The 27,336-nt window shown below is 43.4% G+C and overlaps 2 protein-coding genes across 3 annotated transcripts; both read right to left on the reverse strand.

Moving 5' to 3' along the window:
- Positions 1-1,040: 1,040 nt before the first annotated feature.
- Positions 1,041-14,251, reverse strand: LOC309541398 (aldo-keto reductase family 1 member C3-like). The gene is made up of 9 exons (XM_082239235.1): positions 14,075-14,251; positions 10,570-10,737; positions 9,923-10,039; positions 8,761-8,838; positions 8,428-8,550; positions 6,240-6,349; positions 3,588-3,753; positions 2,350-2,432; positions 1,041-1,336 (listed from the first exon to the last, which is right to left on the reverse strand). The coding sequence occupies exons 1-9, from the start codon at positions 14,159-14,161 to the stop codon at positions 1,294-1,296; spliced, it is 975 nt and encodes a 324-aa protein (XP_082095361.1). The 5' UTR covers positions 14,162-14,251; the 3' UTR covers positions 1,041-1,293.
- Positions 14,252-15,740: 1,489 nt separating this feature from the next.
- LOC309541403 (estradiol 17 beta-dehydrogenase 5-like) lies at positions 15,741-24,895 on the reverse strand. Of its 2 annotated transcripts, XM_082239240.1 has the most exons (9): positions 24,743-24,895; positions 23,180-23,347; positions 21,157-21,273; positions 19,853-19,930; positions 19,607-19,729; positions 19,136-19,245; positions 18,079-18,244; positions 17,177-17,259; positions 15,741-15,900 (listed from the first exon to the last, which is right to left on the reverse strand). In XM_082239240.1, exons 1-9 carry the CDS (start codon positions 24,827-24,829, stop codon positions 15,861-15,863), a joined length of 972 nt encoding a protein of 323 aa, XP_082095366.1. In that variant the 5' UTR covers positions 24,830-24,895; the 3' UTR covers positions 15,741-15,860. The 2 variants fall into 2 exon arrangements, with proteins under 2 accessions (XP_082095366.1, XP_082095367.1); XM_082239241.1 differs by lacking the exon at positions 21,157-21,273.
- Positions 24,896-27,336: the final 2,441 nt, after the last annotated feature.

A 27,336-nucleotide genomic window follows, 5' to 3' on the forward strand; every position in this document is an offset into this window, starting at 1 on the left:
ATTCTTTTTGAGGGGTCATGTGCTTTAAAAGTGCTCCAGATCATAGGATCACAGAAATGTGGACTTGGAAGGGACAGTGAGAATCATTTATTTCAACCTCTTGCAATGCAGGAATCGTTTGCCCAACGTGGGGCTCAAACCCACAACGCTGAGATTAGAGTCTCATGCTGTACCAACTGAGCTGTCCCTCAGGGTGTGTTTGTTACACAGTCATCTTCTGGTTTGGAGTAAACAGCATCAGAATGCAATGCACCATAAGAAATACTAGGATGGATAAAGGATGTGGAACATGGCACCTTCAAAACCTTCTTTACTCCTCACAGCCAGCAGAGGACCTCAGAGCCAGCAATGGTCATTCCTGCCCATCCCGTCCTCAGAAGTGGAAGCAGCGACTTTGTAATTTAGAAGTTTCCCCTCATGTCCTGCTTCCCACAGACATCTGGTTGGCCACTGGGAGAACCGGTTGCTGGACTAGATGGGCCACTGGCCTGATTCAGCAGGCTCTTTTTATTTTCTGAAGGTATTTCAAATAATCTTGGCAATAAGATGCTTCTTTTATGAATGTTAATCCTCCCCCCCTGTGCTATTTTCAATATATGATTCACCCCCTTGTAACTGCTATTTGACACATTAGGGAGAAACTACACAGCTCACACTTCTTGAACCAATATGCAAATCAAAATGCAGTTATCCTGAGAAAGTGGCAGTTCTCTGAATTTTGTGATGCAGTTGTTCAGCTACAGAACCATTACAAAAATGCGTACAGTGGTACCTCGGGTTAAGTACTTAATTCGTTCCGGAGGTCTGTTCTTAAGCTGAAACTATTCTTAACCTTAAGCAACACTTTAGCTAATGGGGCCTCCTGCTGCTGCTGTGCCGCTGGAGCACGATTTCTGTTCTCATCCTGAAGCAAAGTTCTTAACCTGAAGCACTATTTCTGGGTTAGCGGAGTCTGTAAACTGAAGCGTATGTAACCTGAAGCGTATGTGACCTGAGGTACCACTGTATAGTGGAGTAAAGTATTCATTAAAGAGCATATGTCAGTGAAAACACCATGCAAACATGCTTTATTTTGGCCAAAAGTACAAAGGAAAATGTGTATGGTAGGAGAAATTTGCAATGATGAATTTTCAAGGGATTTTCTTTTCATCCCAAACTGATATGGAGATTTGAGGAACTGAAGATGGGAAATGAGATGCTGGGAGGAACTGATATTCACAGATTTGCCCAGTGTTTTCCATGCAAAAGGACCCAGGTTGAGAAGGGGATAAATTAGAGATGGTAGACGAGTCCTTATTCCACATCTGGTGGGTAATACTGTGGGTGATTAGCGTATCTGAAACAAAAGAAAATAGAGTCAACACCCAGGGTGGGGAAGATGCACAAGCAACAAAAATTGATCTGTTGCCAGCCATTGCCTCATGAGACCATTTCACACAGTGCATTGTAAGCTCCCCGAGTTTGCCATCAAATGCCCACTCTGCTGACTATCTGGGAGGCTGAAAGTCAAAATGGTCCACCATTTGCAATATCGGGATGGTCATATGTCCGTCTTCTCACTAGAGAAAATAACCCCTAGATGATGAATACAGCCCTGGTTGCTGATCAAAGTGGTACAAAAGGGTTGGGTCAAAGGTCTCCCCCCTCTTCCCCAGCTTCTTTTTGAGACTTTCAGGTAGGGGCAGAAGGACAAATGCTGTTTTGGGAGTCCCTTGCTGGCAGTAATGCATGAGGCAGCCATCTTTCCCCCATCAAATGCTCCTGGGAATGTCTGCACATCATTGTATGGCATTGGTCTCAAGGGTATTTGGAAGCCTGGTTTCAAAGCACAGAGCAACTGCCGGGTGAGCAGCAAAGCTACAACTTGCTTTTTATATTGGAAAAAGATCCTGAATTGCCATGGGGTAAATTATGGGGAGTTTAGAAGTCCACCCCAAACATTACATTTTGTCAGAAATTGGACTTTTTCAAGACTGTCTAGGGCCAAAAACTACTGGGATAGCTCAGTCGGGAATGGATGGAACTCTTGATCTCCTGGCCATGGGTTTGAGTCCCGCGCTGGGCAAAAGATTCCTGCATTGCAGGGGGCTGGACTAGATGACCCCCATGTCCCTCCCAACTCTACAATTCTATGACAGGGACACTTGTCCATACACTTGCACCCCACTCCAACTCTGCATGGGGCTTTGGTACAAGGGATCCACAGTAATTCCTTCTATAGTTTCACCTAATTCGCTATGAAGAGAAGAGATGGATGACAGATCTTTTCTTCCTTTTGCTCTCGCAGTATGAATTCTTGCGTGAAGCACTTTTATGTATTCGTATGCATACTATTTAAATATGACTTACACGTCCCATTTTAAATAGCTCATGCCTTTGTGAAGGCCATCAATGGATTTCATATCCTCCTCAGACAGCTGGAAAGTAAGTGCCTGTCAGGGGGAGAAAATAAAATGCTGAGGTGCTTTTACCTCATGTCTTCTTTTTGCACCTCAGAGCAGTGCACTTTTTTCCAGCAACAGAGAAACCAAAGCAAACTTTGCTATCACCTTCCAAAGTTCAATTCCTTCATTCAACAGCTTCAGTCCAGATGTCCTCCCACTGAGGGAATTTTATATGCATAGTAATGTAGGTTTGCAATAGAACAGGAGTGGGGAAACTGTGGCCCCCCCCAGATGTGGATGGACTCCAACTCCCCATCAGTCTTTGCCATCATGACCAATGGTCAGGGATGAGGGAAGTCACAACCCAGCAAATATTGTCTAGTACTTCTTCAGTAGTCACAGCTGTCCATGAAGGCACAGGTCAATTCTGTGTCCAGGGCAGCTGTCTACCAGCTCCATCTGGTATGCAGGCTGAAACCCTACCTGCCCGCAGACTGTCTCGCCAGAGTGGTACATGCTCTAGTTATCTCCCACTTGGACTACTGCTAAAGGGCTACCTTTGAAGGTGACCCTGAAACTTAAACAAATCCAGTATGCAGCTAGACTGGTGACTGGGAGCGGCCGCTGAGACCATATAACACTGGTCCTGAAAGGCCCACATTAGCTCCCAATACGTGTCCGAGCAAATTCAAAGTATTGGTGCTGACCTTTAAAGCCTTAAACGGCCTTGGCCCAGTATACCTGAAGGAGCGTCTGCATCCCCATCATTCAGCCCGGACACGGAGGACCAGTGCTGAGGGCCTTCTGGTGGTTCCCTCCCTGCGAGAAATGAGGTTACAGGGAACCAGGCAGAGTGCCTTCTTGGTAGTGGCACCCACCCTGTGGAATGCCCTCCCATCAGATGTGAAGGAAATAGACAACTATCTGACTTTTAGAAGACATCTGAAGGCAGCCCTGTTTAGGGAAGTTTTTAATGTTTGATGTTTTATTGTGCTTTTACCATTCTGTTGGGAGCTGCCTAGAGTAGCTGGGGAAACCCAGTCAGATGGGTGGGGTATAAATAAATAAATAAATAAATAAATAAATAATAATAAATGCAGTGTATAGCTAAACTGCCGAGTTATGTGACCTGTGAGATCACAGTGTTCAAATGATGTGCTTTTTCAGTATTGTTTTTTAATGGATTTATATATGCTGCTTTACCTGGACGTCTTCCTCAATTTGGTCTCTGGTGTCGGCCTTCACTATGACCACCAGGCCGCGCTGCAGTTGGTAGCGAATAGCTACAAGAGCTGGGCTTTTGTTGTACTTCTTGGCGATCGCAACCAACAGAGGGACTTCAAGCAGGGGAGGAGCTTCTGGGTTTAACCTGTTGGAGAGCAACATGCAGAGAAGGTGTGTTTCTGGTGTCAAGATGTACAAATATATGCGCACAAATATAGGATGAGGGGCACTTGGCTTGACAGCAGTATGTATGAAAAGGATCTATGGGTCTTTGTAGACCACAAGCTTAACATGAGTCACAGTGTGATGCAGCAGGAAGAGAAGCTAATGCTATTCTTGGCTGCATCAGCAGAAGTATAGTGTTCCCATCAAGGGAAGTAATAGCAGCACTCTATTATGCATTGGTCAGACTTCACCTGGAATACTGTGTCCAGTTCTGGACTCCACAGTTTAAGAAGGGTATTGACAAGTTGGAACATGTGCAGAGGAGGGCGAACAAAATGATAAAATATCTGGAACCTGAGCCACATGAGGAATGGTTGAAGGAGCTAAGAATGTTTAGCATGGGGAAGGGTAGACGGACAAGTGATGTGGTAACCATCTTCAAATATCAGAAGGGCTGCCTCATGGAAGATGGAGCTCGCTAGTTTTTTATTACTACAGAGGGTAGGACCTGAATCAATGGATTCAAATTACAAGAAAGGTGATTTTGACTAAAAATTAGGAAGAACATTCTGGCAGTAAGAGCTGTTCAACAATGGAATGGACTCCCTGAGAGGGTAGTGACGAGGGGTGGCATATAAATCTAAGCAAGCAAGTAAGCAAGTATTTTGTATTTAACGTTTGGTTGGTTGGTTGATGTGAGTAAATTTAATTTTTTAGTATCCCATTCTCCACCATAAATTTCTGCCAGAGTGGGAACCCCAAGCTTTGCATATGTTCAAAAATGTAATGGGGGGGGGGGACTAAGAAAGAAAAACCCCAACAGGCCAATGGGGATGGACTGAAGCCAGAACAGGAGAACTCAGTATTGCAAAGTTTTGTTGCTGGTCCCACTTGTGAAAAATAATCATTAGGGTGGCTTCCAATACAGATAAAACAATAGAAACATAGGGAACAGGCTATGTAAAAAGTGAAATGCTATAATAATTTAAATGCAAGGCTGGATGCAGGGTCCTTTCATCCCTGCCAGTCTTGGTGATTGCAACCAACAGGACAGCAGAGCAACCTGGAAAGAGTGTCCATTTTTGGTGGCCAGAATATAGATATCTCACTCTAAAATTAATACAGCATTGGCCGGGCCATCCAGTATATGCTATCTTTGTATTTAAAGGTCGGTTAGTTGATTTGAATTAATTTAATTAATTTAATTAAATTAATTTAATTAAAGTTTTTAGTATAGTGCTCTTCCCCCAAATAAATCACAAGCTCATACTTTGCATGTGGATCATTCTGTAGCCAAAACGGTAGCATCTATGCACAAAAGAGAGGTCTTTTTCTTTGCTGAAGTACAATCAGTATTTGGGGGCGGGGATGCAATGGCACAATGGCACTTTCCCCCCTGGTGCCGTTGGGCCTGCCCTCACTTAAATATAGTGCACCCTCCTCACAGAACACCAATTCCGTGAATTCCTATAAAATACCCCAGATTATCTTGTGGGGGTTTTCCCTTGTGTGAGGGAAAACTTAATAATTTGGAGTCTCAGGCAGGATTTGATCAAATAGACAACAAAGGAAGCTTATGACACAAGTGGGTGAAACATAGGATACTTCAGATTATAATGCTCTTTCACTTCAGTTCTTTCTCAGTTGTTGCATGGCTGTTGCCGCTTAATACTTTGGTTCTTTAAACAAGGTGGTACTTCCTGTCAGTTACACACCCCTTAGACAACCCTACTCCTGAGGTACTCCAAGTAACAGACCCAAGGGATCTCCACAGACCTCTTAACTGGTTTGGGAGTCTTCTCTTTTTGTAGAAGAATCTCTCCCCTCCTGACTGGAAAGAGTCCAAAGTGGGCTGTCTTTTCCCAGCTACTACTTCTCCTGGCTCAGCTTCAGCCTCCCAGTTAATTCCTGGCCTGTTACTCTTACAGGACGCCACACACTGTCCTTCACACTAAGCTCAGAGACTCCTTTCTTTAGCTTGTGATATATTCCTCAGAGTGGATGTTTCCACCCAGAAATGCTATAATTATTTAAATGCAAGGCCAGGTGCAGCCCTTTCATCCCTGCCATTCTACTGTTTAAAGCACCATTAAATATAAATATGATTTAAAAACAGCACAAAATTTCAGAAGCAGAAATTATTAAATAGCCCCCTGCCTGCAACATTTAAAAACACATGTTTGGGAGAAGTCAAACAGTTATATATATATAAAACACTTCAGCAATGGGAAGGTTTCTGAGACTATCTAAAATGGGAGGGGAAGAGCTTTGTAGATCTCTTTGTGGAATGATTTCCCCAATTGAGAAGCCACTACAGAAAAGGTCCTGGTGCTGGTATCCACCATGAGGATCTTTATTAATTGTGGGGCCAAGAGTACAACCTTCAGAGCTGATCTGGATGCTGGAGAATAGCTGGCATAGGTGGTGCCTGAGGTGGTCCCCAAACATTTTGGCTTCACCTCTTACCATTTTGGGTCCCTTTGGGATCCTAGGACACAGTATCCTTCCAGGATGATATCGTTTGACTTGCAGAAGGCCAGAAGCTTGCTTTGGTTCCGATAAGGATGGCATTCAACCTGTGGATTCAAAATCCCCCAACACAACCCCAAAGTGAGAATTCAGATGAAACAAAGAATACGGTGAAATAAAGGAAAGACAGAAAAGCAGAACCATGCTATTATTTCTTGAAATATCAGGCTGTTACCATTCTTAAAGTGTGTTGTGTTTTCTGATGCATCAGAATCTTTAGAGGACCATTCTTGCATTTGTGGTTTCCATTGCCACGTTCCTCATCCGTGAAATACCGTATGTGTTAGCTGAAGATGGGGGACAGGGCTTATTTCCCCTCAATCTCCTGTCACTCCAACCCTGTTGAGCCATTATACCCAGAGGCATGCAACTTGCTAGCTAAGCAGGAGTGATGGACTGACCATGAGATGTGTGCAGCCGTGATCTCCCCGTACCACAGAGACAGTGGTCCAGATAGCCCCACTTCAATCATGACTTCTTTGTACCCTCTGCCCAACCTTGGGTCTGATGGGGGATTTTCCTGGCTTTCCATCAACTTGAGCAGATGATCTGGGACTCTGCTTTATCAGGGTCTCAATCAACTGAAATTTCCAATCAAATTGAGCAGTGGAGACATCAGAACATAAAATCAGGGGTAGAAGGGCACAAGACTTTTCAAAGGGGGCAGTTGTTGTTGTTATTTTTATTAAAGATTTCTTAGTTTACAAAAATACATGCATTGTCTCTTTTTTCAAGTTGCATTTTCTACAGATCAGTTTCATTTGTTGTGAGACATTAGTGTTACATACAGTGTGAGGTTGGGAAGAAAAGACAGGGGAAGAGGGGAGTGGGGAGTGGGATGGGGTTGGGTGGCAATGATTCTATTTAAGGGAGCAGTCTTTTCTCATATGTAAGAAGTAATGGTATAGTTTTCAGTAATCCTCCCTGTGTAAATGCATCTTGTATGTGAAAAGTGTCTTTTCTTCAAATCACCACTGTGGCTCAGCAATGGTGGAAAGTATGGGGGAGGGAACATAAGAACTAATTGTCTGGAGTGTGTGTATTCCCAACCCCTTGTCCCCTCTACTGGCTTATATGAATTGGATAGTGCACCAAGGTTGGGCAGAGGGTACAAAGAAGCCATGATTGAAGTGGGAATATCTGGACCACTGTCTATGTAGTACGGGGAGATTACGGCTGCATACATCTCATTGTCAGTCCATCAGTCCTGCTTAGCTACCAGATTGCATGCCTTGGACTAGCGTGCTCTGGTCTCATTTGGTTACATAATATACACCAGTACCAAAGTGAATCAGGGCTGCTTGGGTGCAACAGCTTTGTCCAGATGCCTAACTCAAAGGCCCTTCTCTCCCCACTTGAGAAATTCCAGAGTCCCCACAAGAGGCTGTGTGGGCCCTGACTGTTAGGATTCTTGCCCTGTGCTTGCAGTCATGGGATTGGTTTTATCACATGACGGTGTGTGTTTCCATTCCACAGTGTGGGAAGTGACGGAGATGGAATGTTTTGTATTACTGTGTTCTGAGATGTAGGACTATTGCCTTTTGTTCTCTCTCTTTGCTGTTTGGTGCTGATGAGGAAGGAGCTGAGTCAGAATGCTCCAAGTGTATGATATGTAAATAAAGTAGTTTAGCCAAAATGCTGCGCTGCTGAGTCTGTCACGTGAATTGCTAAAACTCTGCTGTTCCTAACGGTATCAGTTGCTGTGATGTTCGGGCTGGAGAAAGCTCTCGAAGCTCCCGAACGACTGCCCAGGAGGGAGAGAACATACCAGTCGGGCATGTGTCTCTATCGGAGTCCTACTTGCGTGTAGGATGATCCTGACACTGACTGCTTGCAGACCTCCTTCTACCTGAGATGCTTGTTTCAAACATTATGGACTTCTCCACACTTCCTTTTGTCTGAGGATTCAGAGGTTGTGACTAAATGAGAACCCATTACTGGTTCCAGGAATTTAGGGGAGTCTCCCCCAAAATTGTGACTGGATCTGCAACCTTATAGCCTTAAGCAAGTTTTTAAGGGAATGGCTGTGTTCGTCAAAACAAAGGTCCTCTCACAAAAGAGCTTAAATAAAGAAGCTTTCAACCATGCTTGGAACAAACCCCTAGAAAAAGCAATCAGACTTGACCTGGTTTATCACTGGCTTGTATTTCAATCCTGGCTTGTTCAGGATCAATTCCAGGTGCTTACGGGTGAAGTTGGACACTCCGATGGACCTCACCAAGCCGGCATCTTTGCACGCCTCCATTGCCTGGCAAAGAAAACATGACATGTTTGTTGAGTGGTGTTTGTTGAATAGCTGGGACCACACTTTTTTCCAGATTAAGATTGGTGTTTTATAGTTCACCAGCTCTCATAGGAGCCATTGTGTGAGTCATTGTTCTGGACATGCCCCCTCTAGTGGAAGGCTACTGTGCTCTGTATCTGAATGACTCAAGGGATGGATTTCCTAATTTCCTACCTCCCATGTCTGCCGAAGATCTACGTTGTCAATAATCAATTTTTTGTCTTCTCCCATGGGAAATAAATCTGGTCCAGGCTGGAAAAGAAGGAGGCGGAGGGAATAAGTGCATTTCAGGCCTAGAAACAAGCACCACATTTCACATTCTTGTTTATTCAAGAGGGATAAAGTGTTACTTTATCCAGGAAAAAATACTTACTGTGAAATATTAGGTAAATGTAAAGGTAAAGGTAAAGGTAAAGGACCCCTAGACAGTTAAGTCCAGTCAAAGGTGACTATGGTTACGGTGCTCATCTCGCTTCCATACCGAGATAGCTGGCATTTATCCTCAGGCAGCTTTCCGGGTCACGTGGCCAGCATGACTAAACCTCTTCTGGCGCAATGGAATACCATGACGGAAACCAGAGCACACAGAAACACCATTTACTTTCCTGCCACAATGGTACTAATTTATCTACTTGCACTGGCGTGATTTCAAACTGTTAGGTTGGCAGAAGCTGGGACAGAGCAATGGGAGCTCACTCCATTGCAGGGATTTGAACTGCCGACCTTCTGATTGGTAAGCCCAAGAACCTCAGTGGTTTAGACTACATCTCCACCAGCATCCCCCCATTGCAATATTAACTCAGTATTGTCTCTTTTAATCCAGAAGTGCGGAATCAGTGGATCTCCAGGCTTTGCTGGCCTCCAAGTCCCATCAGCTTCAGGCAGCAAGGACAATCAGGGATGATAGGAGTTGCAACTGAGGAACATCTGGAAGGCCACAGGTTCTCCAAATATGCTTTAATTTTTTCTGTGCCCCATAGAACAAACTGTCTTCTCTCTTTGCACAGGTCTGTCTCCCCATCTCTCCAACCCCTTTTTTCTTCCCTCACTCTGTCGCCAAATCCTGCTCTGCGCATGATTTCTGTCTTATGATGCCCATGTAGTTAATGTCATCAGTATATGAAAAAGTTTTCTTTAACTGGCATGGTTTCTCCCCCCAAATCTGGGAGCGATCATTCCTTGATTAAGATATGTCCTAGCAGAGAACTGTCAGCATCTCTAGGAAATGACAATTCCCAATGTTCCTTCAGGGTATAAAATATTTTTAGCAGGGTCTCCCACCACACATTTAAATATTGTACTCAATACTTTCATTATGACATCAATAATTATTTACCTTCATAGAATACGGATGGTGCATTAAGAACAGATCCATGTAGTCAAACTGGAGTTTCTTCAGGGATTCTTCTAAGCATTTCCGAACCAGCTCTGGGCGGTGGAAGGTACACCAAAGCTGTCAAAAATATAAAGAGATTTATATTTTCACACAGCCATAGAGTTGTTGGGTCTCGGGACAGTTTAGCTGTGGCAGATGACTATTCCAGTGTGCACAGGACACACTCAAATATTGTTCTGAAGAGTATTTTGAATTGCTGTGGTGAGGTAAAGCAAATTTTAAGTCATCATTGCTAATAAACACTATTTTTACCATTTATTTATGAAATTTATATATTGCCCTTCATCAAAGGATTACATCATGATGCAGGCACTATATTTTACAGTGGTACCTCGGGTTACAGACACCTCGGGTTACAAACACTTCGGGTTACAGACTCTGTTAACCTGGAGGTAGTACTTCAGGTTAAGAACTTTACCCCGGGATGAGAACAAAAATCGCGCACCAGTGGCGTGTTGGCAGTGGGAGGCCCCATTCGCTAAACTGGTACCTCAGGTTAAGAACGGACCTCTGGAATGAATTAAGTATGTAACCAGAGGAACCACTGGTACCACTCTTTTTTTTAAAAAAATGCCAAATTCACTCACTTTTCCAGTGTAGAAAATGTCTTCCCTTTTTATGGTTCCGTCTGCAATCTTCGCACGAACGGCCCGCCCAACGTGCTCCTCTGTCTGGTATGCATATGCACTATCAATAAGACGGAAGCCGTATTCTATTGCTATCTTTGCAGCCTCCTCACACTTACTTTTTGGAACCTGCCGGTTGAAAAGGTGAAAAGGTTAGTCAAGGTCTCTGCTTCAGTGGGGAAATTAATATCAGAGGGTACCTGTAAGTAACACTGAGTATCGGTGAACATTTTCAAACTAGACCTGAGTCTCAGGGACTCAGCTAGGCTGGATCTAAACACATCAAAGGAAAAGAAAGAAAAAGCGTAAAGAAAAAGCAATTTATGTATACAGTATGTGTTGCATGTGCGATATAACATTGTGCCACCAGATGGCGAAATGGAGTCCTGTTTTTTTCTACCTGTTTTCCCTGTTTAAATTTACAGCAGTTTAAACTGAAACACTTCTTTGATGTGTCTAGATTCATCCCTACTGATGCCTGGGTCCTCTCGTGGGATCTCTTTCATGAGGCAAGGTGGCTCTGACCAGCAATGACAACAGGGCTCCAATCAAAGTTGCAAGGTGGTGAGTTGCCATTTTAATTTCCCACAATCCCTCTGCCAGCACACACCAAGGCACTATGGGAAATTAAAACGGGTGCTCCCAGATAGCTGCCAGGTGGGAAACAGGATGAAATCTTGTCTTGTGTTTGTGATATGTGTTAGAATTCCTGCTCCATGATTGAAGTCATGGGATTGCTGTCTATCACATGATAGTATATGTTTTGACTCCACAGAGTGGGAAGTGACGGAGACAGGATGTTTGTGTTACTGTGTTCCGTGAAGTGGGACTATTGTCCTTTGTTCTTTTTCTTTTTTCTCTCTGATGCTAGAGAGAGAGGGTGCCATGTTGCAGCGCTCCGTGTGCGTTTATATCTAAATAAAGTAGATTAGGAAAAATGTTGAGTTGATGAGGTCTGTTACGCAAATTGCACAAACTCTGCGGATCCCTATATGTGCCGGTTTCGGTTGGCATCGGTAGCTGTGATGTTCGGGCAGAAGAAAGCTTTTGAAGCTCCCAAACGATCGACCAGGAGGGAGGGAACACACCAGTCGGGCATGTGTCTCTGCCAGGGTCCTACTCGTGTGTAGGCTGAGCTCCTGACAGTATGCACATGTATGGGAAATAGCAATTTCTGAGTGCTTGACCCAAACATGCCAGATTTATTCATGGATTTATTAATGGTCAGGCAAAGAGAGACAATTTTTAGGACTTTCAGGATCACATCAATAAGTCAGCAGAGTCATTGCAACCCCCTATAACACATGTATCTCTATGGAGAGTACTAATTAATTAGTGAACCTAGAAGAAGAAGAAGAAGAAGAAGAAGAAGAAGAAGAAGAAGAAGAAGAAGAAGAAGAAGAAGGAGAAGGGGAGTTTTTTATATCCCACTTTATCACTACCCCAAGGAGTCGCAAAGTGACTAATATTCTCCTTTCCCTTCCTCCCCCACAACAAACACTCTGTGAGGTGAGTGGGGCTGAGAGACTTCAAGAAGTGTGACTGGCCCAAGGTCACCCAGCAGCTGCATGTGGAGGAGCGGGGAAGTGAACCCGGTTACCCAGATTATGAGTCTATCACTTAATCACTACACCACACTGGCTCTCTATTATGTATACAAAGTACCTTACCGTTTCATAGCTGACAATACCATAAAATGTACTCCATGTTTTGGTTTGACTTTTATGTTCTATTGATGGTGTTACTGTTATAACACACACACACACACACACACACACACACACACACACACACACACTATTGTGAAAAAATGAAATATTTAATGGTGTGTGTGTAAAAATTTGATGTGAGTGGGGTTTTGGCTCTATGCCTGAATTCCTTCTAACTCTGGATATAAGAAGGAACCAATTACTGGAATAGGTATGCAAGTCTCTTGGCAATGGCCCCTTAAGTATGGAATGTTATGTAAATAAATGAAGCAGCTCTGTGCCAGAGGGGAAATGGGTGGGTAGTTAGAAAGACAAAAACTAGGGTGTGTGTGAGAGAGAGATCCAGGAGTTGGAAGCAGAAGGCAGGCTGGGCAGCTGAGAGATGGGGCCAAGCCTGATTTCTGCTGGAATCCAAGGCTATGGCCGTGGGAGAAGCAAGTCAGTGATGTGAATCCCTCCATCCTTCTTGTTGGCATCTGTCTGTCTCAGCACACAATGGAGTGTGCCTCCGGGGGAAAGTAAAAATTGCTGTGTTAGCAGCACCAAAGTGACTTCCCTGGGGCGCAAGCCTGGGCAGTGGGTATAGAGGTCCTGGGCTGCCCAGATGAAAAGGCCTCTCTCTCATCCTCACTGATGTGATCCAAAGGAATACAGACTAATACATTTGGCACCAGCTTTGCTGCAGGAGTTGCCAGGAGGCGGCATGCAATGCACCACCCAACCGTCTTAGGAACTCCAGCCCAGATTTGTGTAGGGTTTACTCCTTTTCTTCTCCTGAAGATATCCCACAAGGCAGCAGAGGTTCAAGAGCAGAGTTTTCCTTCTCCTAGACAGGCTACCTCCCTAGCTGAATGAGCCCCATCTGCCCGTCATTTCCCTCTGTGGCCCATACAGAAACCGCCTTCTTGACCGTTGGATCCACTAGTAATCACATCTGTTCAGGGTGCCAGAGCCTCTCTTCACATGCAGGATTGAAAATGAGCAATCAATTAACTTGTCGGTTATTTTGGTTCAAACAGCGGAACACTGTCGAGGAAGTGTCTTCGTCAGCAAGTATCTCTTTGTATAAAATAGATTCTACCCTCGCTTTATATGTGAATGGAGCAGACATATGAATTGGAATTGGAAAAATGGAAAAAGGAAGATTCCTTTGAAAAACTGAGTGGTAACTTTTATTTGGTAAATTCCTGATATTCCTAGAAATTAATTTAATTACAAAACAAGAACTTACATTGATCCCTTCATTTGTGTTGCTGGTGATATGGACCAAATGAAGATGGTTTGGATAAAGAATTGATTCTATATTTATTGTTAGTGTCCAGAATAGTTAGCTAATGGCTGCTAATTTTGGATAATATTGTTATTCCCAACAAAACTACAAAAATAGTGGGCACTTATAGTTCTATAGAAATATTTTTCAAAATATCACTAGAAGTTTTGCACTGGGGACTTTGAACCCTGCAGCAATTCACACTGGAAACTACAAACCAGCCAAGTCTTGCACAAAACATTATTTGCTCCTGAATCTGCTGGCTCAGGACCCTTGTTGAACGAGAAGCAGCGCTTTATGTGCTGCAAGGGACCTGTTGCATTGTTGGCTGCTGTGACCCAAGAAGTTCTCATGCACAATTGGCTTCTCAGATCAGGGGAGGCATCTTGTGCTGTGCTTTGCAATGTATGAAGCACCCAGCAGCTGGCAGGGATTTTGCTCTTCAAAAACAAGTTACGACATTCTGAGAGTTAAATGTGGTACTTACAGTGTCCGGGGTATAGGTTCCAAACCCCAATACGGGGATTTTGTTCCCATCATTCAGTGTAATGCCACGGTCTTTGCTAAGTTCCATTTTCTGCTTCTGTGCTTGTTCAGTTCTTGGCTGCAGGCTGAAACTGATCGACACTCTTGTGGCAAAAGGGAAAATTCGAGTGAGAAAAATGAAGGTTGTGTTTCCAATAAAATGTCTTTTGTTGGCACAAAAGGAGGGGAGTGCTTAAATACTCCAAAGAAATGAGAGAGAAGGGCGGGGAAACCTATGGCCAACTTTTTATCAGTAATTTTCAGCAGAATGTCCTTTGATGCCCCACAATTTTCATTGTTGACTTAGCAGCATTGCTTTCACAGGATAAATAATCCATGACCAACTTTTTATCAGTAACTTTCACAGAATGTCCTTTGCTACACCAGCAGTTTCATTGTGGACTAAGCAGCGTTGTTTTCACAGGATAAAAAATAGCTTTCTTCTTCTTCTTCTTCTTCTTCTTCTTCTTCTTCTTCTTCTTCTTCTTCTTCTTCTTCTTCTTTGCGTTTCAATAAAGCAATGCAGAGGCTTATTGCAATCTTCAATCAAGAAACTTCACCTCTTTGTTAGATCAGTAAATGCTAGACATACAAAAAGCAAGCCTAAGAGGTATGCAAACCTTTTCTTCATTATTGTAATGAAAACACATGCTCAGAAACAAAATAAGAAATGAAATATGTGGAGGCATCTGTTAACCCAATGAAGCTGGTGTTCTGTGTGGAACGTGGCACCGTGTGCACAACGCTCACCCTGAATGCAGATTAAAAGGAAGCGTGTCCACAGCCTCAGCCTTTACTGGAGGGTTCACGTTACGCAAAGCAGGGGCTGAGTGGGAGACAGCAAGTAGCAACAAATGATTTCAGCAAGGACATTTTGAATATTGTTACAGATTCCAGAAGATAAAATGCATGCGTATAACATCATCTGCTGTGAAATAGAGTGACCAGAAAAACATAGAAGTTTTTTTAAATTGAATTATGTTGCCTACACAAACAATTAGAACAAAACTTACAGTCGTCAAACAGATTAAGTAATTAAAAAAAGAATCAAAATTTAATAAGGAAAAGTAAAATTATAATATAGAAGAAAAAAGAAAGGTGAATCATGAAAGAGAAGAAAAGGAGAAAAAAAGAAAAAGAAGAAGGAATATATAGATATATGTCTCTCTGTCTCTCTCTCTCTCTCTCTCTCTGTGTGTGTGTGTGTGTGTGTGTGTGTGTGTGTGTCTCCATCCATACTTTATTGCTATCCAGAGACCCATAAAACATAAACCATAAAACAATTTCAAAACTAGATTATCCACTCTTTGATCCAGGTCCCACATGCAGCTTGATAATATAATTGGAGGTCTGAGACTGTGAACCCTGGGACATAGAAGTTATTTCAGGTCGAGCTGAAAGACAATCAAAAGCCTGTGCCCTTAAATCCTCACAGCCAGCAGTAGTCATTCCTACTTCTGGGTTTGCCGCTTGCGCATGCGCAGAAGAGCTAAATTACACTTTGCACATGTGCAGAAGCGCAAACTGCTCCATGATTTGCCCTGCATCCTTTTCGGCTAGTGTCTGGGGCTCCGGAACAGATCCCAGCCACAAAACGAGGTACAACTGTATGCATTAAAGAGCATATATTAGTGAAAACACCATGCAAAATGCTTTATTTTAGGCAAAATTGCACAGAAAAATGTGTATGGTAGATTCATCTGTTGAAGGTAGAGAACAGCATCGAGGATGGAATCAGTCAAAGGGTTTTATTCATCTCCGAATGTATAGTTAGGATGGGAAGCAAATCTGAAAAATAATAATCAATGGAGCTTCTAAATTACAAGGAGAAAGAATGGGTGAGATTCTGGTTTCAGAAGGAATATCCAACACATTTAAAGCACATGAAGCCTAGCCACTGGAGTTTACCCTCGGAGAACTACAATTCCCTTAATGTTTGCTGGTGGGTTTGCTATCTATCTCAGGATTGTCATCCTAGGGCCAGCCCACCACAATTTGCTTGCCTGAGGAAAATTGCAACATGGTGAACATTTCATATACAGAAGCCAGCTGGAATGACAATCAAAACTTACACCTAGATTGGCAGCAACACAGTGCCCTTCACCAAACCTGAGTGTCCATCACCACAACTGAGGGCAGCAGGCTAGCTATATGGGCGCAGGACAGCCATGTGAAGCACACAGCTTTGCCCTCCAACAGAAGGAGAAGGGAAGGGTGCTCAGAAGAATCAGCTGGGGAGGGGGCTGGCTGGGGGGGGGTGCTTCCACACTGGGCATTTGAATGTGGAATTTACTCTCTTTTCCCTGTGGAAAGTGAGGAGAAAAGTGGTTGATGCACCAGCTGAAGCACACTTTGCCTAACAGTAGGGCCGGCCCTGGTTCTACTTGACTGTCTCAATAGGGAACACATACAGTTGTACCTCAGGTTAAGAACTTAATTTGTTCTGGAGGTCCGTTCTTAACCTGAAACTGTTCTTAACCTGAGGTACCACTTTAGCTAATGGGGCCTCCTGCTGCCGCCACGCAATTTCTGTTCTCATCCTGAAGCAAAGTTCTTAACCCGAGGTACTATTTCTGGGTTAGCGGAGTCTGTAACCTGAATCATCTGTAACCCGAGGTACCACTGTACTTAGGCCCTTAGTCTTTAGTAGCAAAAAGGGGAAATAACTGTGTGCCATTACTGAGCTGCTTTAACTGGCATACCAGAGTAAGGGACATGAAGACCTTTTGGTTTGGAGGGCAATCGTTCTTGAAATGTGTTGGGTGTAATCAATTGCGTCTTTTGAGCACCAGTCTGATGTCCTGCCCCTTGTGTGCAGCTTGTATGTGTGTCCCCACTCCACTTCCCCATGACCCTTCACCCCCACCAAATTGTCAGGGGTGCTACCACACCTCCCCAGGGCAACAAGGAATGGGTTTGTGGCTGCAACCACAAACACCTAATTCCCACCAGGAGCTGCCTCCGCACATGGGCTTCTCAAATGCCCACCTGTATCACTGTGTGACAATATGGATCAGGCTGAACTCTAACAACAGGTTCCCTTGCCTTGCCGCCTTCAACTCACCCTGTCAGTTTCATGTAGCGAACATTTCTTTTGATGCCATTGAGGGTTTTCATGTCCTCTTCAGGCAGCTGGAAATCAAACACCTAGTAGAGGAGACAGAGTTGCATATAATCAGCAAGGGCTCTATTATTATTATTATTATTATTATTATTATTATTATTATTATTATTTCAATTTATACACCGCTTTGTACCCGGAGGTCTCAGAGCGGTTCACAAACAAGACCACAACGTATAAAATCAAACCAAAAACAATAACCCAATAACGCCTCTCCCCCAAAAAGCCACATTCTAAAAGGGTGTTGGGTGTCAATAAGATCAACCAAAGGCCTAGTTAAAAAGGAATGTTTTTGCCTGGTGCCTAAAGGTGTATAATGAAGGCACCAGGCGAACTTCCCTGGGGAGAGCATTCCATAGACGGGGAGTCACTGCAGAGAGGGCCCGTTCTCCTGTTGCTATCCTCCGGACCTCTTGAGGAAGAGGCACACGAAGAAGGGCCTCAGAAGATGATCTCAGGGTCTGGGTAGGTTCATATGGGAAGAGGCTCTAGATTTTCTGAAGCTCAAGTGCTGAGACAAAGCGGGCAGAAAGAGGAGACATTGGCTCCCCTATCCTGCAGAATCTCTCACTGATCTCACCTGCATTTTCATTGTGTTTTAGACATCAATGGTTCCCATTCAACTCTGCTTACGCAGTTGAGCTCCTGTGAGTAAGATGGACCCCATCTCCACTATTGCTTACCCCACAACTTAACTCTGACAGTCTGTTACTGGTTTGTGTTCAGTATGCGGTAGGTTATTCTACTTAAAGTGCAGATATGAACAAACACTCAGCTCCCAATGTCTCACCTAAAGCAGTACACATTAGACTTTGGTTCACTGTGTCTGCAAACTGCCGGTTTACCTGCAGGTTTTCTTTAATATGTTTTTGGGTGAAACTCTTGGCCAGAACCACAATGCCACGCTGCAGCTGGTAGCGCAAGGCAATGAGCGCTGGGCTTCGGTTGTACTTCTTAGCAAGGTCAACCAGTACTGGTTCCTCACGCAGAACTGGCGTACTTGTGTCCATCCTGCAAGAGGAAAGCAACCTCAGGTGTCATTAAATAGCAATATTGTGACATATTCAAGTCAACATTTGAGCATATCTAGACACTGTAAGTATAAAGCTGTTTTAGACCAGATCATCAACAGGTGTTCTGTGCAGAGGGCAGGGACAGCAGAACAAAAGCACAATCCTATGCATATTGACTGGTCAGTCTTACTGGCCATATTCATATACTGATAAACCATGGTTTGTTAAGATGGGACTGAGCCTAGCCTCCCTCTGAACTCATATGCTCCTTTCCTCCTTTGGTGCAGCTGCAAGTTTAGAAGCGAATCCCAGAGGGATTTAGTCCACACTGCTTAAAATGGTTGGGTCTGGTAGACAGCATTGCAAACAGAAATGTGTGCATTAGCAGAAATGCACACAAAAATGCTGTCAAATTTTCATTAGAAATTTTTCTTAAAAAAAAAAAAAAAGTTTGCAAACTTTAAATCTGATGCGGAATGATGCGGAAACCGGAACTTAAGAAAAAGGAGAAACCCAAACTATCAGATTCATCTACCCCTGTTAAGCACACATTCCTTCCCCCTAGTTTCTGTATGGCTTTGACTACCTTTGTGCCCCTTCCCCTGATCCCATATTTGCTATCTTGGATCAGATATTCTTCCTGGTTTTGATGGTGCACTTTTCTCCTTCCTAACTGATCTTTGATTGCTGCTCTAGAACAAGCATGGGGAACCTTTGGCTGAGCTGCTACTGGCATAATACTTGGCCGTTGGGCATGCTTGCTGCAGCTGGCGGGAGTTGTAACTCAACCACATCTTCAGGGCCAAAGGTTCCCTACAGTTGTTGGTTAATTATTGGCTAATCATTGAAATACTGGAATAAATGACCAAAGTTCAGTGTTTTCTCCTACCACGCCTCGTCTCTCTGTGATCCTAAAGCAGAGAAAGCTTCCAGGACAATATCCTTTGATTTGCAGAAAGACAGCAGTTTGGCTTGCTTGAGATAAGGGTGGCATTCGACCTGGTAGAGAATTTGTGCACAAGCCAAGAGTAAGAAGCACAGTCTAGAGGAGCAGTCTTTACAGTCTTGTTACAAAACAACAAAAATAAACTGGTTCTTGAAGACAGAGCATTATGAGTGGACCTGAACATCTGGAACGGGGAAGTGGGATTTTGCCTGCTGGATCCATTCTCAAGTTCCCTGCACTTCGTGCATTTAGCAGAATTTTTGAACAGAGCTCCATGTGGATACAACTGTGGCCAAGATTCCTGCACAATCAGGGCCCTCAGTTATTGTGAATTCAGAACCCACATCCACACTTTCCACTGATGCAATCTCACTCCCCGTGTTCAGTGATTTATTTGTTTTTAAAGAATTATACCTGGTTGAGAACAGGCTTGTACTTGAGGCCAGGTTTGTTCAGGATCTTTTCCAGAAGCCTCTGGTTGAAGTTGGAGACACCAATAGACTTCACCAAACCTGCATCTTTACATAATTCCATGGCCTGCAGAAGATGATGAAAGTATATAAACAAAGCAGGCTATATAAATTATGCTGCTGAAATAAGTGTACAGTTTTGATTTGTGGGACTGTCGTGCTGTTGCTACACAACTGTGATGATACAGACCTCCCAGGTTTGACACAAGTCAACGTCATCGAAGACCAGCTTTCCACTTTCATCTTTTGGTAGCGGATTGGCTCCTGGCTTTAAAATAATAAAAATAAAAATTTACTCAACATAGGAACAACAGCACCAAAAACCTATTTAAAGTATTTTACTTCCCATCTTTCCCCTATAAAGGTTGACTCTAAGCATGACTAAGCATGACTAAGCAGGCTATCACATACACAGTTACCTGAGTGATACTTATTTCTGAGTAGACACCTGCTAGTTTGTGATGTCAGTCTGGAAACAACCCGTCATCAAGAAACAATTGTAAAAGCAGATTAAACAAAATGAAAGCATTGACTTTTTTACACTTAGTGGATTATGATTATTGCTGTACATTTGCAAACAAGGTTAAGATACGTTTCCAGATGTAGATTATTTTATATGTCCTCCCCCCTTGTGGTCCAAATGGGGCTTTTCCTGACTTTCTAATTGGTGAGGGAATGCAATTTATCACATATTTAAAGACACTCCTCTGTTATTACGGTTACACTTTAGTGCACACTTATGACTTAATTGATCAGAGTTGGACGGAGAACCAAATTAACTCTATTGCAATTGTTGTTACTTTTACAGTTACTAACTCTAACTAGAGTACTGTGAGGGGTAACCTTTTCCTGCCTGCACTGCAGTCTCAATGAAAATCCTACTCTAGGTTGCTATTACTCAGAGTGATCTTGCTCCCATTGGTACCAGTGGGAATTCTCCCCATCCCTCCAGTTCAATTCCCATATAACCAGCTAAAAAGGTTTTGGTAACAGGACTTAAAGAAAGTTTTTTTTAATAAGAAAAAGGCCTCTGAGATTTTGGAGAACTGCTGCCCATCACAGGAGACAACATTAGCCATAGTTGTCATATGAGCCAACATCATCTCTACACTAAAACTTTTCCTTTTAAAGACAGCAGTCATGGGTAGGTAACTATCCTACTTATTTTTCCTTGATTTTGAGAACATCTAAAGTGTGAAGGATAGTTACATATGATCCGAAACTTTGCTCCCATCATTTGAAACAGTATTGGCATCATCTCTCTCTCTCTCTCTCTCTCTCTCTCTCTCTCTCTCTCTCTCTGTCTGTCTCCCTCTCTGTCACCTTCTGAAACCAACATGGGTATGTTTCTGATCAAAACAATTAATGTGTACGCTTAACAGTAAATCCATCTTAATATACACTTATTCTTTTTCAGATGAGAATTTTACAAGCAAGCAAGGAAGGAAAGTTTGATTTTGGTTCATCAACTAGTGATTGGGGGGGGGGGATTACCTTGAGAGGAAATGGCATGTGAATAAGAAAGAGGTCCATATAATCAAGTTTAAGTTTCTTTAGAGATTCTTCCACACTTGTCCGGACAAGTTCTGGGCGATGAAAGGTGCCCCAAAGCTGTAAAGGGTTTCAAACAGTAGAACATGGATACAGGTCACCTTCAGAATCAATGGTTCTTACTGAAGCATATAGACATACTCCAATTAATTTCAATGGCCATTGTGTCAGATAAATTTCTGCCAGTCTGTATGCCTATTATCATAGCTTCTTTTTCACAAAGGCTGTATCTTCCCAGGTAGAGTTAAAACTAAATGAGCATACATAATGTGCTCGTTTATTGCCTCAAAGGAAAGGACTCTGGGAGTTTCATTTTCCAGTTGTAAAATTATATGTGACTAAATTATTAAGAGAACGCACTGGGGTTTTTTTTTCATATAGGTAAGAGGCCAGTCAGTTGCAGTTTCCATAGTCTAACTTTCATTTAAGAGAGCATTCTTAAAACAATGGCTTTCCAACTGGGTTCTGAGACACCTTGGCTTCACTGGAAACTTAACAGGTGCACTTTCAGACTGCCAATGTATTGTGGGTGGGAATCAAGCACATGCCAGAACTTTAATTAAAGCAGAATAAAGCACTCTATCACACTGGTGCAACAAATCTACAGTGGTACCTTGGTTCTTGAACTTAATCCGATCTGGGAGTCCGTTTGACTCCTGAAACCGTTCAAAAGCCGAGGTGTGGCTTCTGATTGGCTGCAGGAGCTTCCTGCACTCAAACGGAAGCTGCATCGGACGTTTGGCTTCCGAAAAACGTTCGCAAACCGGAACACTTACTTACAGGTTTGCAGCATTTGGGAACTGATTTGTTTGAAAACCAAGCCGTTTGAGAAGGTACCACTGTACTTTTTTCTTTCTTTCAATAGACTTTTTGTAGTTAGGAAAGCAATGAGAAAATGCATGGATGAACGAACACTTGACAGGAAGACTTGTAAATACCACAAATCAGGATAAGTGCTCATTCCCTCATAACAGGCATAGGCAAAATCAGCCCTCCAGATGTTTTGGGACTACAACTCCCATGATCCCTAGCTAACAGGACCAGTGGTCAGGGATGATGGGAGTTGTAGTCCCAAAACATCTGGAGGTCCGAGTTTGCCTATGCCTGCCTTATAACCTCATCAGAAAGACATCAGAATGAACACTCGGTAAAGACCAGATAATAGTCTAACCTAAGTTTTTTGTACAGCAAAACAGGATGAATATTTGTAAAATAGGTCAGGAAGAGCCCTAGGAGTTTAGCAAGAAGATAACCAGTGATAGACAACCTTCCCTAACAGGCTGCTTGCCCATCAAGAGGATTCCATTTCAGTGGGTGGACATAGTGTAATGTTGGGTATATCTCTAAGGGCATCTTCAGAGTTTTGCAATTGGGATTCAATGGCAAACTGCAAAATTCAGCTTGCACAATTCAAGTAGATCTGCTGCTCTGGTGCAAATCTGCTTCTAAGAAAAACAAATTGAACTTTTTGCAGCAAGGAAAGTGCACTAGAAAGTGTGGGATACCAATTGCTTGCCCTTGATCTTGCATAACCTCCCTGCAAACAAATCCAAATGAATGCTCAGTAAACAGGTTGTCTGGAAATGACCTGAGTTATGTTCTCAGCGTAATGTTGGGCGGCCAAGTAAAAACAAAACGAAGCAGGCTCTTGCAGCTTCGTTAGTTGTATAGAGAAGGGATTTCAGCAGTTGTTGCATGTACGACAAGCAACACATTCTGAAATTCCTCTGTTGCACAACTGCCAAAGGTGCAGGACCCTTGTCTTCTTTCCTGGCAATGGTGAGGATGTCTACATTACACAGGGATTCCTCAGGAGTCAAGTCGATTTGGAAAGGAAAGAAGTAAAATTTGGAAACCACTGACTTGAGTAAATGAACTTCCATGGCCTTAGCTGTTAGGAAAGGATGGTAGAAGCAAAGCCTGTCTACCAATCAACCAACTGCTACAGGAACTAATATTTACTGACCTTTCCAGTGTAAAACAATTCATCCCTTTTCACAGTTCCATCTGCAATCTTCGCATTCATCCCTCGTCCAATTTCCTCTTCATTCCCATAGATGAAGGCTCCATCGATAAGGCGGAAGCCAAGCTCAATGGCTACCTTTATAGCCTCCTCACACTTGCTTTTTTGAACCTGGTGGTTAAAACAACAAATAGAGTCAGCAAGTTTCACTGGCTTTGGCAGGAGGGTTACTTGGTTGTGTTTCCTCATGTGCCACTTTTGCATTGAAAAACAGCTGCACGTGGAACACCATGGGGCTGTACCGTAACATGGGGCTGTACCGTAACATGGGGAAAGTTCTACCGCACAAGCACAAATCCTTGCATTAATAGAATGAGTGCATTGGATGCCAACCATAGTCATTTTAAGGCACTGTGGACAATAATCTACATATAAAGCATTTGAGAAAATTGGGTTCTCTCCCAGCGCATGTTCTCTAAGGGTGGTGATGCAGCAAGCTACCATCTTGCTTAGCTTCAACAAGTCAGAATCTTTTCGGTGTCTGCATGGGAAATATATTCATGCCACCTTGAGTTCCATGATAGAAGAAAGGTTCAGGATATAAATGTAAATCACTATTGCTGTACAGCATTAAAAAATATTGGTTTTGGAATTCAAACAATATCTCTTTTCTCTGCTAGACCAGGATTTGTTGCAGCCATATAAACAATATTTTCACATAATTGAAAAGCATTCTGGCCACAGAATGGTTAATATCAGTGTCAATAGGAAGGGAGTTCCAAAATGTGGGTGCTGCCACACTAAAATATTGGTTTTTTTACAAATGTAGAATGAGGCACCTGTAACAGTGCCTGTTCTGCAAAATATAGGGCAAACAAATGTGAAATAAAGATATCAGCGCATTTAATGCAACTGGTTTTTCAAATACAAATACCTGTCAACTTCAGGTTATATTTTAGTGAGTAAGATCTAATTTATATATTTTAATTGCTGCTATATCTGTACTGTCCCTGTTACACCGAACTGCAAATTTAAATGTATCCCTATTGTGTTTCATGACTTCCCTGATTTTGTATGTGAGCTGGAACTGGTCTGTGACTGAAATAATAAATTCATTCGTACAAATACCTGCAGACTGGGACAATAGTGGACAGGCAGGAGAAATTCACACACACATACACTCTTGTCAGCCACAGACGTGACAAAAATCGTTCCTCTCTACACACAATGAAATTGCTATTTGCATCAGGAGAGATGCAAATAGAAACTTGGAATGGGTAAGCTGCCAGGGTCCATGAAGTAGGGATAAGGATTAAACTCTCATTTTCCGCCCAGCCCACCGTGGCTCTGAGGCTGATCAGGCTCTCTCCAACAGCAGCTATTTGTGCTGTAAAACTCAAACATCTTCATGGAATGACATGCAGTTTGACCCTTGGGAGAGGCCCTGCAAAACCATCACAAAGGGTGGCCTATTTAGACTGCAGTTGGCTTTCCGTTTGAGAAAGCAAATTTCCTATATACACATAAAGGCGACAGAAAAAGAAAACCTTAAGAAAGTTGACTTACTTCATCAGGGCAATAGGTACCAAGCCCAATCAAAGGGATTTTGTTTCCATCGCTCATCTTAAGGTAGGAATTTTTGTCCAGAGCCATCTTTTTACAGCTTTGGTCTGATGTGCAAGCAAATGTACTCTGCCAGAGTTTTGGAGAAGAGAAGTGGAGTTGGCTACAACTCTCTTTTTCTCTTATAGAGTTACTTCCTCAGGGGCAAGGAGAAGTGATGCTGATGTAAGGTAGATGAAAAACAACCCTCAGAACCTCAACATAATAATAGATCCCTGAGGTGTCAAATACTTGGCATTGTCACACTATCAACTCAGAGGTCACATGCTGTTTTCATTCAGTCTCCACCAGTTCGCTGGGCGACCAGTTAGAAGACAATGGAAAAATGCAGCTTACTTGACTACGAACCCCCAAATTTGGAACCCCCCCTCGAAACCAGTGCAGTTGTTGGCAGGGTTTTGCAGGACAAATCCCATATTTTGCAGCAACACCACCCCAAACTGAGTAAATAATACATCAAATCAGGGTTCATAGTCAACACCCAAAAACCCATCTCAGTAGACAAATGACCAGATATTTATGCTGAAGTTTTTCACCCTGAGCCCTGAAGTAGGGATGTTCCCAGATAGTTGCTATGTTCAGCTCTGATTCAGAGGTCTTGTGCAACAAACCTATTAACCCAAATGTTGCAGTATGGAAAGTGATGCAAAAACAGGCTGTAAAATGTCAGGAATACTTGCTTAATGCAGCAGTGCCACACTCACGTCTTACATTTATGCCACTTTAACAGTCATGTCTCACCCCAGAGAATCCTAGGAACTTCAGCTTGTTAAGGATGCTGGGGTTGTTAGGAGACCCCTATTCCCCTCAGAGAGCTACAATTCCCAGAGTTCCTTGGGAAGACGAATTGATGGTTAAACCACTTGGAACTGGAACTGTGAGGGGAATAGGGGTCTCCTAACGTCTCTCAGCACACTGAACAAACCACACTTCCCATAATTCTTTGTGGGGAAGTCATAACTGTAGGCCTGCCAGCCTGCATCAAATTAACAGTTCTTAGACAGCATTATTTTTCTAGAAACAGAGGTGCCAGAACTCACTGTGGCCACTTCCCTTGTTCTCTTATAGTGACAATGGTGCCCACCTGAGAGGTGCTGGAACTGAAAACAAGTCCTGTTCTTTGGACAAAAGATAAATAAGGGTTAAAAATAAAAGTGTGGCATAAAATTCACTTGAAGAATCCTGCTGAATCATAAGAGCTGTGCGAGGGCCAAGCCGGGCTGTTGAGAAGTTAAACTCCAGTTCAACTCCCACTGAAAAATGCACAGGCTGCTCTAATGATCCCTGAGACCAATTAGAATTGCCCCTGCATGTTCCAGTGCAAGAGGGTTGAAAAGGTCACTCCTGCTTATGGCTCCATACAGCAGCTGGTGTCACAGCGAGGGCGAGGCATAGAGCAGTGTGTGTATCTAGGTGAGAGTGGTGTCACGGCGAAGTTCCCACAATGGCACACAGCTCCTGCTTAAGAACAACTTCTCACCCTGCTGGGCCAACCTTTCCACTTGGACCCACCCATCTGCCAAAAACGTGGATGCAGATGTCCACATACTAACAGCTCGGCAGTTCTGCACACCTCCGAGTGCTTCAGAGACGAGAACGGGCTCCAGAAGGGTGTCTGTGTATTTACAGTGGTACCTCGGGTTAAGTACTTAATTGGTTCCGGAGGTCTGTTCTTAACCTAAAACTGTTCTTAACCTGAAGCACCACTTTAGCTAATGGGGCCTCCCGCTGCAGCCATGCTGCCGGAGCATGATTTCTGTTCTCAACCTGAAGCAAAGATCTTAACCCGAGGTACTATTTCTGGGTTAACGGAGTCTGTAACCTGAAGCGTATGTGACCTGAAGCGTATGTAACCCGAGGTACCACTGTATTTACAGGATTTATTCCCCTGCCATTTAGCCAAAAAGATTCTCAGCATAGCTTACAAAAACCAGTTCTCAGGTTCACATTCTAAAAAGAGATGACACATAAGTAAAGGTAAAGGCACCCCTGACCATTAGGTCCAGTCATGGCCGATTCTGGGGTTGCGGCGCTCATCTCACTTTACTGGCAGAGGGAGCCGGCGTACAGCTTCTGAGTCATGTGGCCAGAATGACTAAGCCGCTTCTGGTGAACCAGAGCAGCGCATGGAAACGCCGTTTACGGTCCCGCCAGAGTGGTACCTATTGATCTACTTGCACTTTGACATGCTTTTGAACTGCTAGGTTGGCAGAAGCAGGGACCGAGCAACGGGAGCTCACCCCGTCGTGGGGATTCGAACCGCCGACCTTCTGATCGGCAAGTCCCCTAGGCTCTGTGGTTTAATCCACAGCGCCACCCGCATCCCGACATGACACATACACAAGGGAAAAGGAATAGGAGGGAGGAAGGAAAAGCAAGCTCAAACACAGATGCTTAAAGTCACAGTTTGTAAAGTCACTGTCGATGCCAGTGCTAGTTCTGACTGCCTTCCCTTCCCTGGAGTCACTCCCAGATCAGATCCAGGAGCACAGCTGGTGACAATGAGGGGTGCAAGAAGGCAGCATTTTCCTTTCTGA

Source organism: Podarcis vaucheri (assembly GCF_965113315.1).
Source record: "Podarcis vaucheri genome assembly, chromosome: 10".
In the NCBI taxonomy this organism is placed as follows: domain Eukaryota; kingdom Metazoa; phylum Chordata; class Lepidosauria; order Squamata; family Lacertidae; genus Podarcis; species Podarcis vaucheri.